Raw genomic sequence first — 16,962 nt, forward strand, 5'->3', positions numbered from 1 at the left:
TTATGTAAAAAAAGCTTTTTTTATTTTAAATTACCATAAAATTAGAGTAATAAGTGTTAGCTAATAAATGTATAATTTTTCATCCACAATTAAAAAATACAAATTGTTGTTTTTACGTCAAATCTTTTCTTTAGAACATACCAAGATGTCAAGAGTCAGCTGTCGATGTATAATTGACATCTACTGTCAGTGTTTGAAATATTTAGTTAAAAATTAAACATAATTCCATTTATTTTTGTTAATTTTTAAATTAAAGAACTATTTGTTATATTTTATTTGATTAGTGTATGATTTATTACTGTGGTGAAAATTTTGTAATACAATGTGAAATGGACCTATATCTAATATTTTTGTGATTTTATTTTAGTTCGTCAATTTCCATTATAATTTAGGCAAGTTCCCAATAAATTTGAAATATTTATATGTGTAGTGAAAGACTATCTATAAGTTAATACGTAGCACTAACTTGCTCTTGTATTAAAGCTATGAATAATTGAGAAAGTATAAAATTTCAGATATTATGACCCATCTTTTAAAGAACGTTTGGCGCAATGTACGGAAAGGGAGCCAACTTCGTAATTCTACACTAAGAACAGCGAACTTTTCAAATGGTAAACGTAGTGAATTATTAATTATTTATTGTACATTTATTTTTCTCATTTGGAGCCGTCATTATCATAAAACTATAATGTGGTATATCATAAAAATATCATGACAAGCACATTTCCAAACTCCAAGTTAGATGTAAACTTCTATAATTAGTACAATACTTAAAAATTATGAATATAGAATAAATTTGATCAAATTTTGTATCAAATTATTTCCTACTATAAAATTCTAAATTATTTCCTACTATAAAATAAGGGATACATATGGTTTTATAAAGCAAACAATAAAATAAAAAAAATTAAATAGCAACAGTTAAAAAATTACTTAAAAATTAATTTGGTGAAATTATGAAATTCATGCATTTCAACACATTCAGTTACAGAGTTGGTAAGAAATAAACCTCCTGATGTCATCATGTCAAGTATAAAAACGGCTCCAAGTTCATCTGATGTACTCGCAATGGTCCAAGCAAATCTACAGCACATGACACATAGGCACATGCTGCAAGCTCTCCGAACTCTATTTGAACTGCAAAAAGGTAGCAAGTGAGTAAAAACCTATAGTCTATTCAATTAAAATATATTTCCGGCCTATTCCAATGATAAAGATGTGCAAATAAACAACTTTGACCAAAATACTTGGTGGGGCTTGGTGTAAAATAATGTAATGTGTGTCCAACTGTGTAGGTTTTTGGTGGCAGTCAAACAGCAGTACTCTGTATTATTTTGTTCCAGTTTGAATGGTGAGTCAGCCAGTATAAGTACAGGCACAAGGGATATAACATCTTAGTTCCCTAGGATTGTTGCATTATAAATAAAGATATATTACTAACAGTATTTAAAACGGGATATTTACCATGTTTTTTAGTTTTATTTGGTGGAGCTCGATATTTCGACATTATCTACGAGACTCGTCTCGTGAACAAGACATTCGTAGATAATGTCGAAATATCGAGCTCCACCAAATAAAAATAAAAAACATGGTAAATATCCCGTTTTAAATACTGTTAGTAATAAAAATAACCACGTTAATTTAAAATCTTATAAAGATATATTGTTGAATAATTGCTTATATTGCACTTATGCAGCAAAGCCATTTGCAAATCCCTTGAATTTTTTTTATTTGTTAATGAGCCATCAACATTGGGAACTAAGATGTAGCTCAGTTACACTGGTGCACTCGCTTGTCCAATCAGAACACAGCAATACAAAGTATTAATGTTTGCTTGTAGAATATGACAAAAAAGGGTAGTTTTTACCCTACCAAGTAAATATGTAAGACTAAGGATTTCTTATGTTTATTCCTCCTTGCATTGAAATATGTATTTATTTCTCACGGTCTGTGTAAAATGTCGCTGTTCTTAAACTCAACTAATTCCCTATCACAGGTATGGTGAGGGTGCAGATATTATAATTAAAGATCCAACATTTAATGTTCTCTGTCAAAACTTTAAAAAACACGCGCGTGCCTTAGAAGTGGGCGAAGCAATTGAAGCAACCAAAGTCCTCTCCTATCTCAAAGTGCCCGTCGACTCCCTGATAGTACAAACTATGTTACAAATAATAAGATGTAATATTAACTTATTAAATACACAACAGATAATGTTCCTAGACTTCCTTCTGACACAATTTCATAGCAATAATCATTTGGTGGACGCTCTAAAACTGGCTCTACCCTTAGCATTCCAAATCCATCTTCCATTGGAGCTCGACAACAAGGACTTGCCTCTTTTAAGGGATATGCTTATATATTCCTGTTCTCACGATCTCCCCGATCGCTGCATCAATAACGTAGTCACTGGTCTTCTGTTGAATGATCAAGCGATCAACGCGCACATCGCGAAATCTATCATATGGGCCCTTTGTTTAGTAAACTGTACGGAGGAAAAATTCCCAACCAGAGTTCAATTGTTGCACATTTGCTGCGACATATTAACGCAGTCCATAGATAGGCTGTCTTACGATGAAGTTTTGAGGACGGTTGCTAAGTTAAAAGGAAGGATATTAGAGAAACATCCGGAGTATTATCACCAGCAGTTAATAGATGCCATAGCGGACTACGTGGTGAAGAATCATATAGAATTTGAAAAAGGATTGTTGGTGGCGAGGGTTTTGTCTAGAATCGTAAGCATTTCATTCTTAACTTAATGTAACTAAATACAATCATAATATTTCCTTTTAAGTGTGTTTCCATCAGCGTATTACCAAGTTTTAATAATATTATGTTGTGAATTTGTAGAAACATCTATAAGTCATAGATTTTTATCGATGTCACTGCCAAATAGTAATTCTAGGTTTGTTATGGTTCGAAGTAACAGGATACCGGAGATAACGTAATGACTACGTATTATGATGGTGATCACTGATCCTCAGTCGATCTACGATATATTTAAAAAATAATTTGAGAGTAGGAATCAATGAAATAGTCGTAAATATTTCATATATGTCAAAATCAAAATGTACTTTATTCAAGTAGGCTTTTACAAGCACTTTTGATTCTTCATTTCATGGTTACTGTTTACGGTTCGGAATGTAGATTATTCCGAATAGAACCGGTAAGAAACTCAGTAGTTACTCTTTTCGAAGATTTAAATTACAAAGTTTGGGTATTTTCTCCAACGTTTCAAACATTCAGAGTTGTGGCAATATATCAAAATAGTTATATGGTTTTATAAACTCTACGTTCAAGAATCTTTTTAACATTCCAGGCACACACCCACCTCGGTCTGGTCGAGTACCTCTGCAATAAAGCCGAGTCCGAGCCTGAAACGTTATCGAATGCTCGCACCAACATACTATTCGGCTTCATCAACTGTTTATCCAATAATAACTATACTCCAGAACGCGAACAGTGGAATCAGCTTAGGAGACAGATATCACAGAATCCGATCCTCAGCTGCACAAATGCATCATTACCATGGACTAAAGTGTGTCTCGAACTCGCGTCGTTGGGACATTACGAAGACAGAGTTATAAAAAGAGTATTTTCAAAGGACTTCCTGGACGAGTTCTTATCGAGAGAGAACAATATTTTGGACTATCTCCAACTATTGACATTGAACGAGGCCGTCCGAACTTTCCATAGCGATAAATATAAGTTGCCCGAAGAAGTTTTACAGAAAGCTAAGGATATGTATCCAGTTCACACGTTACCAAGTCCGCTAGTGGAACATTTAGCTCGAGGCTTGGGTAGTCCGAAGTATGTGGCCAAGAATGTTGCATTGCCCAATGGAATTGTAGCAGGTACGTGTATAAATGTTATCATAATTCCTTTCAAGTAGATCCAATAGTATGAGCGACGAATAACAATCGGCATGTTCCTACTAACATTCAGAAACCGACTTAGTGCTAGCAGTGTGCAAGCTCATCTGGGTAGGTACCATGCAATCATCACATTTTCTACCGCCAAACAGCAATACTTATAGCCTATTTACAATCGAAGCAGGAATAAATATAAACAAACCTTAGATTTACTTATTCCATGCGATTTGCCTTACGACTTGATTAATCAATTCTTGATTTAATACTTTAATATATATTTATTTATAATACGAGACCACGTTTTCGCAAATCTATAATAATGGTATCGCGTTAATTTAATGTTAAATGTGGTTTGTTTGGCTTTTGTCCTCCTGTGGTTGGAACAGATTATAATATCGTTGTGTTTCCATGATAGAGCCATGATATCTTAATGCCCAAGGTCGGCGGCGTATTGATAATGTTAGGCTGGTTAATATTTCTCACAATGCCAATGTCTATGGGCAAGTATGATAACTTACTGGCTCACATTTTCCAGTCAACCTAAATGTTTTAAATTTAAAAATAGAACATGATAATTAAAAGTTCCATATTATTTACTTATGTATGTAAGACGATAATATCTGCTATCCTGCAAATTCCCTAATCTGTTTTTCGTACTACAGCTAATTAAGTGTTAGTGTAGATAGTCAGTTATGCTAGCGGTACGCCTCGACTTTAAAACATTCAGATACTATTTGTGTACACAAAAGAACCATACAAATGCTAAAACAGCTACCGTCAGCATAACAAGTACTGAAGGCGGCACTTCACCTGGCTTAGTGATATTACTGTTTGAGTGACCAATTCGCACGAAATATGTATTTAATTAAACCATGTTAATTACTATACGGCAAATAATATTAATCGATTACTATAATTGATATTGGAAATATCGAATAACTGATCTCGTAGATTTGTTTAATTTTTGAGTTTTAAATAGAGATTTTGTGGTCTTATAGCCTATTTCAATCACAAGATGAATAAGCAACTTTGACATTCAATTGACCCGATATCATTGGTCGAGATCATGAATAATCTATAATATTCATCATGAAGTCGCCAATGTCGGCAAAATTGTTATCAAAACTTTGGTAGTAAAATTAAAGCGAATATTTTTGTATTTTAAATAAAGATATATTAATCAATAATTGTTTGTACCGAATAATAAAGCAGGACTACATTTATACATAGTATGTTATATGAAATACGTCTCCGATTTGAATCGGATATAGTTTATATTATGGTTTTTTCCTCAGTACCTCAATATGTTCCCTTTCCCCAACAGATATGATAGTATGTATTAAAGGTGGATATCCAGTGGAATTTCAAACCGTTAGCAGTAAAATAAAAGTACCGATAGAAGAACTAAATATACCGCAAGGATCAATTGTGTAAGTATTTTACTAATAATTCTGTCGTCCAAAGTTACCTAATTTCCAACATTTGCGAGAGTATAAATGATTTCTGAAATATTGCCGACGGGATATCCCCGATCACTTAGTATTAGTATGTCAATAACATTTATTATATACTAGATGTAAAAACGCGGGTAGTGTTTTAAGATGTTAGGTTCGACAGCGGCCGCCTTACTCATTGCGAGGCTCCGGGCGGTAGGTCTTTGCGAGGCCCCCTGTCCTCGGTGAAAAGTATGTATGTGATTCGAAAGTAGGTCTGGTTGTTTGGTTTAGGTATTTGTTATGTTTGACGAGAGATGATAAAGTTATACAAATAAATAAAATTTGTGTACTTTTAAAATATTTTACATCGAAAGAATTACAAAATTAACAAATAAAGAAATTATAATTTTTCAAATTCATGTTTTTGGCGTCTTCCTTAGACTAAAATCTTTAATTAAAGCATGGGACGAAAACTATGCGATTAAAAAACCGATCTTCAAGTGTTTCGAGGCGCGATATATTATGTTCTGAATGAATGAATTAGTTAACTAAATTTATTTTAATTTACTGTTATTTTATAACCTTAATAAATAATTAGGGATCAAAATCAAAGTTTTAAATAAAAAATCTATTTCAATTCAATTGCTTGGATTTTTGCTAGAGGCCCCGGGTGATTGCCTCGTTCGCTACCTCTAAGGCCGCCGCTGAGGTTCGATTTAAAAAAAAATCCTATCGTGATTGTTTTTATACATTTTCAGAGTGTGTATAATGAATTTCAACCAAGGTTGCTTCTCAATGAATAGCAACCGTCTCCGTGGATCATTCCGTCTGATCGTTGACCTGCTAGAGAAGCAAGGGTACGCTACTGTTGCATTCAATGTCAACGAGTGGCTCAGGACGCCTGTGCATGAACGAACACCCTACCTCATACGAGAGATCGGATACAAATGTGGAGAAATAGGACTCAAATTGAGAGTGACTTAACAGTGATATAGATATTAGTTAATAAAATTATACAGAATTGTTTTAGTTAATAAATGCTGGTCAACTTGTTGATTTTTTTATAATCTGTTTTATTTATACAGGGTTATTGGTAATTCGACGTATTCCCGTTAGGAGGTGATAGGGGTGATTATTTGCGATAATTTTAACCCCCATATGCATAATGCAAAAATGAACCATTTTTGAGTTATCGCGTTTTTTAGATTTTTTCAAAATAAGTCAAAAATGCAACTTCAAAAATTTATTAAAAAAAGTATCTATTAAAATCTATTTTTTTCTTCTGATTTATAAAAACGATTAAACACTGGATATTTTTCAATATTTAAACAATATTTATCGGTCCAAATTTAAAAATGCGAGACGGAAAACGATATTATTTCAATTTTTTTTTATTTTTTTTCCCTCAAATATACCTGAAAAACAAAAAAAATCATTATGAAACTTGTTCTGCAGATTATTTTAAAAACATAATCGTTTACTTAGCTTTCCGAAAATGTATAAAAACTAGGAATTTATTTCAAAGCAACCGAAATAAAATTATCAGAAAAAACGCTCGTGGAAATTCGTATTCGAATATGACCGAATTCGTACAAAACGTCGCTCTTTAAAATTCTCACAAAATTGATTTCAAATAATAACCAATGTAAAAAACTTACTTATTTACTTAACTTACTTAATACAAATTTAAAATAAAATTTAGATTCATAAACAGTTCAGTAGCTAAGTTACGATTAAGATATGGGGGTTAAAATTATCGCAAATAGTCACCCCTATCACTTCCTAACAGGAATACGTCGAATTACCAATAACCCTGTATAATAAGATATTTATAATATGTTTGAAGGAAATAAACGCAAACATTCAAGGCGTTTAGGCGAAATACAGGCATACAACGCTGCGGTACATATATTGAAATCGGGCATACAGGTGGAGTCTAACAACATAGCCTAACATTAAAAAAATGTAATAAAATAAAGTTTTGTTGGAACAATATCAAGAGCGCTGACGCGCCATGCGGTTCGACGACTTATTTACGTACGTTATTACGTCCGGTCTACTTGACCCCATGGATTTGATTATTAAACGAGGGTATCGTAGATTTTCAATTTGGCTAACTCGCCATGCAATTCAGCTACTTATTTATGGTCGGTTTACACAGTGTCAGTCTACCTGACCCCAGGGCTCAGGATTGGATTATTAATAAACTGTAATTATTTCTTTTTGGGGAACAAATTAAAAAAATAGTACAAATAATAAATACTATTTGAATAAATATTAGTACAAATAAGACGTAACGATTCTATGGTTATGTTATTTCTTAATAATAACTTAATTTGTATAAAAAATCAACGCTATAGAGACAAAGAGGATAATATAATCTTCCTGCAAGACGCGTAAATATTAAGGGCTAAAATTAAGTATGATTTATTGAAATTGTATTTAATTCAACAAAAATATATTCAATACATTTTCACATAGATTTCTAATCTATTATGAGACCGTACTTTAAACTGTAAAGTTCAATCAACCGTCTCTGACGTTACTTCGACATTTGTTGACATACAAATCTAATGTCATAAGTCAAAACAATAATAAATCGCTATGTAATACGTATTTGAATCGTAATTAATAATTTATGAATTTAGTTCCTTTTAATATATATTTATAATCTAAAAAGACTCAGTTACAGTTAATATTGTTATTAGTTACCGTGATTGGTTGATGGCTGGCTGACGAGAAATAATGATTTTATACATAAAATGTAGTATTTTATTACTATTTTGTCTGTTTTTACGATGTGAAAGTAAGTATGGGTTTGTAACATGGTCAAATGGAGAAGCTGTGATTTCGACGACGGAAAACTACAATGAAATTTCAAAGCTACACCTGGCAAGAGCCACATACAGCAATGAGATTAATGACACGGGGTAAGTCTCAGATTATATCAATTTTTTTTAAGTTTTTTAATTATAAATGACTTATAAAAGTGTCCTGCGCGTATTTACATCATCCATCACAATGTGCAGTATTGAAATAAGCATCAAACCTTATTAATTTCTATGAATACTGTCCTAAGTTCATCCATCTATATAATTATCAAGATAAAACAAGATATTTACACTTTATAGACGACCTCCGTGGTCGACGTGGTGTACACCAGTTTTCATAGGTACGCCACTCCGAGGTGCTGGGTTCGATTCCCGGCAGAGTAAATGTAGAAAAAGTTCATTAGTTTTCTATATTGTCTTGGGTCTGGGTGTTTGTGGTACCATTGTTACTTCTGTTTGATATACTAATGATTGTGATGTTGTCCAATATATATAATATAAATCAATTGTTTACAGTTTAGGTTAAATGTCAATTTCGAATCACGATTTTTATGTGTACCAGTAATCGAATTAGATGTGGTACTCATTTAATGTCAAATTGCTATAATACACTGATTATATTCTTTTAAATTGCAGTTGGGCTTTCCTTGAATTACATACATCAGCTGATTCAAGTGATGAAAAGCAGGCATACGCAGCAGGTTATCTGGAGGGTTATCTAACTCGGGACCTCATTTGGATGCACTGGCAAAATATGCTAAAAGGGTACAATACTGACAACATTAAATCAAATTGCCTCCATTGTGATTATAATTCCCTTTTAAATTTAGTAATATTTAATTTATAAAGCCAAATACTTCTTTTTAATCTTATTTACTCAATCGGAATATTGGATTCTATTGATTGATTGATTGATTATACCAATGTATATAACATATGTGTTTATTTAAATGTCAAAATTTGACATTATTCTTTTTAATGTTAATTGCAAAAAATATGTTAAAGAAACTAATGTCATTGTAATGATACTGTGCCATAGATGTATTAAAAATAAGTGGTTGAATTTCATTAGATATAAAAAAATAAAATTTCGACCATATGATGACTATTTTACTTGCAGATATTGTTATAATAAAACTGAAATATGCGGCCTAATTGAGGACTTTGTGGACAAGAATGAAGATTATATTGCCTCTATGATATATGCAAATCCTGTAGACCCATACTGGTATCAGGTACTTTAAAAGAAACATTTATTATACCTAGAATTTAGTGCTACAATTCTGATTTAACTTTTTATAAGTTCAAATAATAAAAACAAATCTCGCCACGGATTAAATATATTGGCTTGGCGACATCGATATGTTGGTATGCTTATCTTCAATCAACAGTACCACAATATAAGGCGTCAAAGTCTCAAAAACGGCCGACAAAATAACGCCTCACTTCAAAGTGGTATCTTATTTCAATTTAGTTCTATTTCGATTGGGCCAACGTCTTTACGTACCGCAATGCCTAAGCATGTGTTTAAAAACTGTAATCAACCTAAGAGAAGATATTAGCCATGTTTGGCCAAAAAATGGTTGCTTTAGAACAGTGAATCTATGGAGTAGTTTTATACTTTATATATTTTTTATTTATACGTTATTTTTTGACTACAGTGTTGGTCTAGTAGTTAATGTTACTATGACGCCGGGTGTGGTGTGTTCGATTCCCGCGAAAGGCAAAATTTTGTTTGATGATCTTTTGCATTTGCCTTCAGTCTGGATGTCTTCTATGTATTATAAATATGTATTTACAAAAAAATTAAACAATCCAACCAATAGTATCGGACAGTATATATGAATATGCAAAATCCCTCTAATATGACATAGATGCCGAATGATATCGAAATGATATACTCTTTTTTAAGTCGGTTAACATTGTTACATCGGAAAATTGTCCTGTGAAAACCTCTTTAAATATATAAGTATGCAACAATGGTACAATATAGGTAAATCTGGTATAATATGTTATACAATATTTGTAAATAATTAGCAATTAATCTGTATAGAAGCACAATAAAAAGTAATTATTCCAATTATTCTTACAAAAAAAAAAAAACCGACTAATACTCTGTTCGGAACAGTAAAGTAATAACATCGTAAATTTAAAATGGCGTAAGTAAACTGTCTGTAATAGTCTGTTTTATTGCTAACGGAATAAGTTTGAATTTTAAACAAAAGTTATTGTACATTTCTTCTTCTCTCCGTCATTCAAGGTGTAAGGTCGCAAGTGAATGTTGAAACAATTTGAGCCGCGCTTTATTGCCTGGAAAGAAGGTATAGTTTAGGTTGAAATTATTAAAACTTTAAGTTTTTCTCTATTTGATGACAGTCAGTTGGTGCCACATTTGTTGTGTTTTTGTTCGTAAGGCGTTATCTAGTGGTATTGTTGATAAAAACTGTTTATATAAACAAAAAATGATAAACTAGAGGTCGCCCTCGAATTCGTTCGTGTAGGAGTTTAAAGTTTAAAGTGATTAGGTATGAAAAAGTATCCTATATTCTTGGGCTTCACGCCTGCTTCATACCAAATGTCATCAATATCAGTTCAGCGATTTGGCCTTGAAAACGTAACAGACAGAGTTTTTGCATTTATAATATAAGTAAAATTAGCATTTTTTATGTCTGTTTTTATTTTTTAATCTGTGTGCTGTTTCATACACAAAGTCCTATGTGCATGAAACAGCACACAGATTAAAAAATATATTATGATTATGATATTTAATTTAATCATTAATATTATGATAGTTCTATTTCAGATGAAGCTTTACTACATCCAGATAGAAGGCCTAGCGGTTGGCTACAATCAAGCAACCAGTGACGCGTACGAGTGGCTCACTGTTAGAGACTTAATGTAATGTTGCCATATTTTTATATTGACAATTAGTCTATGATTCTCTCAAAAGGTTAAAGAGTATACAGCCTACTGTACATCTACTGCTGATGTGAAAGACACATGTTTGATCCGGGTTGTTTAAGGTTTTCTCACTCCTATAGTAATTAGTAGTAGATTTAGATTTTTCTTAGTGATTGTTTAAATTAACAACATATAATCAGCATATAATAAGCAGGCAACGGTGCTATTATTATAAATTATACAAACTAATTCTATTATAAATGCAAATAAGGTCTTCCACTCCGAAGTCTTTGTCTATTTTTTTTATTTAAAATGATTTAAGATGGATCAACATGCTGGGCGACTTGGACGAGCTGGCGATAGCGCTGTCGGCGCCGAAGGAGAACCCCGAGGGGCTGCTGTTTGGGGAGCACTGCAGCGGACTCGTCAAGCTGCTGCCGGACTGGTCGGAGCTGTACACGTCACACGTCACGTGGAACAGGTGAGTTCGGTTCAGAGTTTCGGTTACGGTCTGTCTTTCGCGGCCAAACAACTAAACCGAATTTGATGTAATTTGGTAAAGCAAGCTTGAACTAACAAACATAGAAACATTTTTTTATACACAGCTAACGACCAACCGCATGCCTAAAGCGCAAGAGAAGCCGCAGGCGACAACTAGTTTCATATATAACCCAATAGCTTACAATTCACTCAATAACTCTTCGCACAGTATAATGTCTGTTGTGTTAACAGACGTTAGACGTTAGACGTTATACCAATTACTCAGCTATTGTACAGACCGGTTTTAATCCAGCAAGCGGAACAAACAACCCGGGCTCCTGGCTGATTACAGTCAAGCCTTCGACCATCGGGATGCCCAGAAGTTCGCTTAAAAATAGTTTGGGGGGGGGGGAGGTAGAGAGCAGATCGTCAGAACACTGGTTATACGGGGCTGCTGTTCTGCCTATAATATTGTCCCTGATGTGTTAATGATGGTAGATAAAGTTTAAATTTCTATTCCAGTTATCAGTCCATGCTCCGAATACAAAAAACTTACGTACTGAACTACAGACTCACGCCTAATGACAATAAACTCATCCCGGGCCGAAAGATGGCGTTCAGCTCTTACCCCGCATTTGTGCAGGTAAATATTTAGGTTTAGTATAATACAGGCTTTAAATGTTCCACTAATCCCCCCCCCCATGTCCTATTTAGGATATGATCTTGGGAACTAAAATGACCTAACCCTTGTGCATGTAGTTATACTGATTCCCTCACCCTTTAATAATACTTAGTTTTGCAATTTAAGGGTAGTATAAATCATGAATATTTACCTATAATAACCTACCCAGACAGGCTAAAAACTTCGCAACAAGTAAACACATGGGTATGACACACACATTATCAATCAATCAATCCATTTTCTGAAAGATGGCAATACGATTGATATTTGGAGGTAGACTTAATGACACTCGCCGGTGGTACCAACTCGGCCAGACGTCAGCTGCGCACGAGCCACCAGTAACACACATTAATAATGAGATATCAATGGCGATAATTGTCAGTCAACAGACGACTTCTACATAATATCCTCGGGCCTGGTGGCCGCGGAGACGACTATCGGGAACAGCAACCGAACGCTCTTCGAGTTGGTGCAGCCATTTGGGCAGGTGAGCATATATATGACTTCAAACTTTGGTCTAGTAACTGGGTTATATGAACATAGACCCCGAGTTGCTGTGTTCAAACACCGGGCGGATAAATTTTTCCGTTGAGTAACAGCCGGGCTGTTAGTCTATAAATTGGACGTGCTAACACTTCCAAGTGCCATGCCTCGGTTAAAACGTACAGCCTTTGTTGGTCAATCCTCCTGGACTCTCTCCGGTCCGGGGTCTCATCGCATTTGCAGTGCGTCTGCACACACATGTGCCTATCTAGCGATAATTCCGCACGGATGGCTAGTCGTAGATTTGTTTCTTTATTTGTTTTTAGTATTTCGTACACCCGCATTGAATCGTCTTGTTACAACATTCAGTTGAATGTTACACTTTGGTATTAATAAAATTGCTACAATCGGTTGAAGATGTAGCTTCTAACGAGAACTGGAAAGGATCTAAGTAGTAACTCAACTAATAATTTAAAACCATGGCTTGCTCTCGTTTACGTCTGTCACGGTTTATCCGCATCTTATTAGGCGTGCGTCCGATATATCGAAACTAATTTAAAACCGGATGTCGTCGGAATATCAGATGTCATCGATTTGATGTTGACGAGTAACCGTTCTCACCGCATCTAAAAAACTATGAATATGGTTTTGGTACGTCAAGGCATACAAAGTACGATAACATTAAACTCATGAAATATTCGCCCTATCTCTCTTTAACTTAACAGTGACCCGTCTGTAGGAAAGAGATGAAGCGAATGTTAAACCGATTCCAATTCCACATTCGTTTCATCTCTTTCTCACGTATCGTATAATGTAGAGTTAGACAAAGACAGGACGACATGTGAAATCGGATGTCAACGCCGATATTTAATCCAAATATCCGTTAAATCAACCGATCTAACAAAGCTCGGATATCGCCCATGCCTACATATTATTGAAAAAAAAATTGCAGACAAGTCAGTAACCCAATCATGAATGTGTAGCGCGATTAAATGTAGGCTGATTTTGGATGCGCTCCAAAATTATTATTCATAGTTTAAAATGTAGAGGATGATGAACGATGTGCGCCTTAATGACAATTGGTGCGACACATCCGAAGTGAGAGGTATTTCCGGATTCAGATCTTGGAGTACGCGCGCGCGATGGTCGCCAATCGGCTCGCGAGGGACGGTAAGGAGTGGGTCGAAATATTCCGGAGGCACAACAGCGGGACATACAACAACCAATGGTGAGAATACCTACTCATTAAACATTTAAACTAGTCAATAAAACATAAGCAAAGACGTGTATGTACAAAGTTGTAAGGCTGCGTTAAATATGGGGCTAAGAACAGTGGTTCTTAATTTGTGGTCTGCGGGTTGTTGAGCCTCCACGAAGTCATTTGAAGTTTTAGTTTTTCGGTTATTTCATGCCATCGACGCGATAAGAGTTTCATGTGTCCGTAATAAACTTATTTTTACTTAAAAAATATATTTATGTATTTAATCACACGATATATCTTTGGTGCTTCGAAATAGTATTTAATCCAAATGTTGCTCGACTTGAAAATGACAAAATTCACTATTTTGTAATGTTAAAAAGGTGCTATTCAATAATACTACGAGTTTGTGAACTTTTTGGGGATATTTTCGGGACGAGTTTTATTAAAAAAATTGTTATCTATTAACCGTTTCTCATATATGATTATATATTTTCGTTGATCCTCTTAGCATTATAGTTCAATTATTTGTAGAAATAAAAATAACAAGAAATAACTAAATAATAACTACTACAATATCTGATTTCATCAGTATGAGTGATAAATTTATCCGTCAAAGGTACATAGTGAACTACAACAAGTTCAAGGCAAAGACCGAGCAGTCCCCGGGCTCCATCAAGCCGGGCCTGTTGTGGGTGGTGGAACAGCTCCCAGGGTACACGGAAGCGGCTGACTTGTAAGTTGTACATTTACTTGTTAAATTACACACTTAGACGTAGCATCGGCAAAATACGTAAAACCGATCACATCCGAATTAAGTACGCCTTCAAAATCATCAATAATTATTTATTTCTTATGTGAAAATGATCTTTACGCAAACGTATTAACTTGCAATATCATATAACCAAATATATTCGTCAAATTGACATGAACTTTATGGCAAAATAAATGGTCACATAATTAAACCTTATGAAATGTTTTTTTTTGTTTTTAACTGACTTAAAAAGTGAGGTTATTTAGATTTGATTTGAAGGATAGAAGACCAAATAAACACGATACAGCTTTCACTATTGTAAAAAACATCTGATATTATAAAAACAGTTTATTCTTATGGTTACATATCCAAACCTATATCCTCATTCTCAATAGCTCCAATCAATCTCAATGTTGGAAAAGAGTAACTACTGAGTTTCTTGCTAGATCTTCTCGATAGAATTTACATTCCGAATTGGTGGTAGTTTTAATACAGTTCTGTAAAACGACAATTGAAAAGTGCTCGTACAAGCCTCCTCGAACGTGTCTCTCAGAGTTTAAGATAAATATAGGTTCAATGATGTAAATCACTCATTACCGAAATCTTTCATCTCCTCAGAACGGAACACCTGAAGCAGACGACGTACTTCCCGTCTTATAATATTCCGTACTTCCCGCGCATGTTCAACCTGAGCGGCGGCAATATGCGCGTGGCCATGTACGGCGACTGGTTCGGCTACCACACCAACCCGAGGGCGAAGATCTTCAAGGACCTACAGGTACTCGACCGTTTCGGACGTACTCATGCTGTGGCCTTCGGCCTATCGCGGACGAGGGATCATATAACGTTTGGCACCATAACGCTGCCCGGCAGGCGGACGTGCGCAACGCGCGCGACATGTTCGGCGCGCTGCGCTACAACGACTTCCGGCGCGACCCGCGCGCCCGCTGCGCCTGCGCCCCCCCCTACAGCGCCGTCAACGCCGTGGCCGCGCGGAACGACCTCAACCCCGCCAACGGTGACCGCTGCTCGAGGTTTACGGTTTCGGTTTGCAGCCTTGCGAGCTCGCCCCTGGACCGACTCCGCAGTGGCGGGACAGGTGGCCGTAGTCTCCAGGGTATACGTATGTATATGACCTAAAACATCACAACGATCATACCAGGCACGTACCCGTTCCGCGCGCTGGGTCACCGCAGCCACGGCGCCACGGACGCCAAGCTGACGAGCTCGGTGCTCCGCACCCGCTACCAGTTCCTCGCCGTGTCCAGCCCCACGCACCACCTCACGTGGGGGATCCCGCCCTTCCAGTGAGTGGAATACTGTAGCTGCGACGATAACGGACTTCATCTGCTCAATTTGTGTTTATCATACCATTAAAAACTCGATCTTTAAGCCAATACAAAAAAATATTTACATTATTTTAAAATATTCTTTCTCATTGATTTAAATAGATTTCAAATTTAACTGAAATATTTTTTCCAGGTGGAGTAAATTCGACATGGGTCCCCTCGTATCACACGTAGGCCATCCCGACCTCTGGATGTTCACCCCGATCCTGCACCGCTGGGAGTGGGGCTGAAGAAAACTACGCTGCTTGAGTTAAGAGTCAATTTAAATTTAACTTAAACGGCAACTATTGCTGTACACTTTGTTTTAGTATGAACCTTGTTATATGTATTTGTAAAATATACTATACCATTTTTGTGAATAGGTTTTTCATTCAGTCTTATTGAGCACGCTATTAAATGATTCAACAAAAACTATTTCAGACATTATAATATCTATTCTGAATCACTGGACAAAACATTAATTTAAACAAAACCCGTCCGTGATCACCAACCAAAAAGATCATAATAACCTATAGATTTTGATTTTATAAATTATATGCAGTCAGGGGTATGACGCCGGCGACTTACAGTTAATATGTTACTGTATATATTTGACGTTACGTTACTACTTCAATTAAAACTACATAATCTACCCCAGGAGGGTACCATCAACGACTGGGGTGGAGAATCTCTCTCTGGGCATCCATGCTCAGGACGTACACCACCTGAGCAGGGATGCCCAGGCTGCCCTCCGAATTCTTTGGGGGAATTTTGCGCTCGCCACTGTTCGGGGCAAGCGGAGCGGAGTCATCATAAGGCAACCCCTACCACCCTCACTGTGGACTTCTGCAACATAAGGGGACTCAACTCCAACTTAAAAGCCGTTAACTTTCACCTTGAGACGGCGAAGCCGGTCTTGCTCTTTCTTACCGAGACCCAGATATCCTCTCCGCCGATATGACTTTTCTTTCCTACCCCGGGTATAAATTGGAACATTCCT

The 16,962-nt window shown here is 35.7% G+C and overlaps 2 protein-coding genes across 3 annotated transcripts; both read left to right on the forward strand.

The window, feature by feature from the left end:
* The first annotated feature begins 162 nt into the window (after positions 1 to 162).
* LOC113393819 (uncharacterized) lies at positions 163 to 6,366 on the forward strand. Of its 2 annotated transcripts, none has more exons than XM_026630890.2 (7): positions 163 to 392; positions 516 to 611; positions 986 to 1,154; positions 1,997 to 2,732; positions 3,317 to 3,851; positions 5,194 to 5,299; positions 6,064 to 6,366. In XM_026630890.2, the coding sequence occupies exons 2-7, from the start codon at positions 521 to 523 to the stop codon at positions 6,287 to 6,289; spliced, it is 1,863 nt and encodes a 620-aa protein (XP_026486675.2). In that variant the 5' UTR covers positions 163 to 392; positions 516 to 520; the 3' UTR covers positions 6,290 to 6,366. The 2 variants fall into 2 exon arrangements, with proteins under 2 accessions (XP_026486675.2, XP_026486678.2); XM_026630893.2 differs by having other exon boundaries at positions 992 to 1,154.
* A 1,433-nt stretch (positions 6,367 to 7,799) lies between these two features.
* LOC113393820 (putative phospholipase B-like 2) lies at positions 7,800 to 16,330 on the forward strand. The gene is made up of 13 exons (XM_026630895.2): positions 7,800 to 8,235; positions 8,773 to 8,901; positions 9,257 to 9,371; positions 10,940 to 11,034; positions 11,360 to 11,518; positions 12,040 to 12,160; positions 12,582 to 12,686; positions 13,804 to 13,910; positions 14,500 to 14,616; positions 15,253 to 15,412; positions 15,508 to 15,652; positions 15,797 to 15,941; positions 16,117 to 16,330. The coding sequence occupies exons 1-13, from the start codon at positions 8,051 to 8,053 to the stop codon at positions 16,211 to 16,213; spliced, it is 1,680 nt and encodes a 559-aa protein (XP_026486680.2). The 5' UTR covers positions 7,800 to 8,050; the 3' UTR covers positions 16,214 to 16,330.
* The last annotated feature ends 632 nt before the right edge of the window (positions 16,331 to 16,962 follow it).

This window comes from Vanessa tameamea, chromosome 19, assembly GCF_037043105.1.
Source record: "Vanessa tameamea isolate UH-Manoa-2023 chromosome 19, ilVanTame1 primary haplotype, whole genome shotgun sequence".
Taxonomy (NCBI): Eukaryota; Metazoa; Arthropoda; class Insecta; order Lepidoptera; family Nymphalidae; genus Vanessa; species Vanessa tameamea.

Excerpts from the sequence above, each read along its gene's own strand:
- LOC113393819 (XM_026630890.2), top strand. The coding sequence starts at position 521 with ATGACCCATCTTTTAAAGAACGTTTGGCGCAATGTACGGAAAGGGAGC. Across the intron at positions 612-985 it reads AACAGCGAACTTTTCAAATG|TTACAGAGTTGGTAAGAAAT; the intron begins GTAAACGTAGTG and ends CAACACATTCAG. Across the intron at positions 5,300-6,063 it reads ATACCGCAAGGATCAATTGT|AGTGTGTATAATGAATTTCA; the intron begins GTAAGTATTTTA and ends ATACATTTTCAG.
- LOC113393820 (XM_026630895.2), top strand. The coding sequence starts at position 8,051 with ATGATTTTATACATAAAATGTAGTATTTTATTACTATTTTGTCTGTTT. Across the intron at positions 12,161-12,581 it reads CTTACCCCGCATTTGTGCAG|TCAACAGACGACTTCTACAT; the intron begins GTAAATATTTAG and ends GATAATTGTCAG. Across the intron at positions 15,413-15,507 it reads AGATCTTCAAGGACCTACAG|GCGGACGTGCGCAACGCGCG; the intron begins GTACTCGACCGT and ends GCTGCCCGGCAG.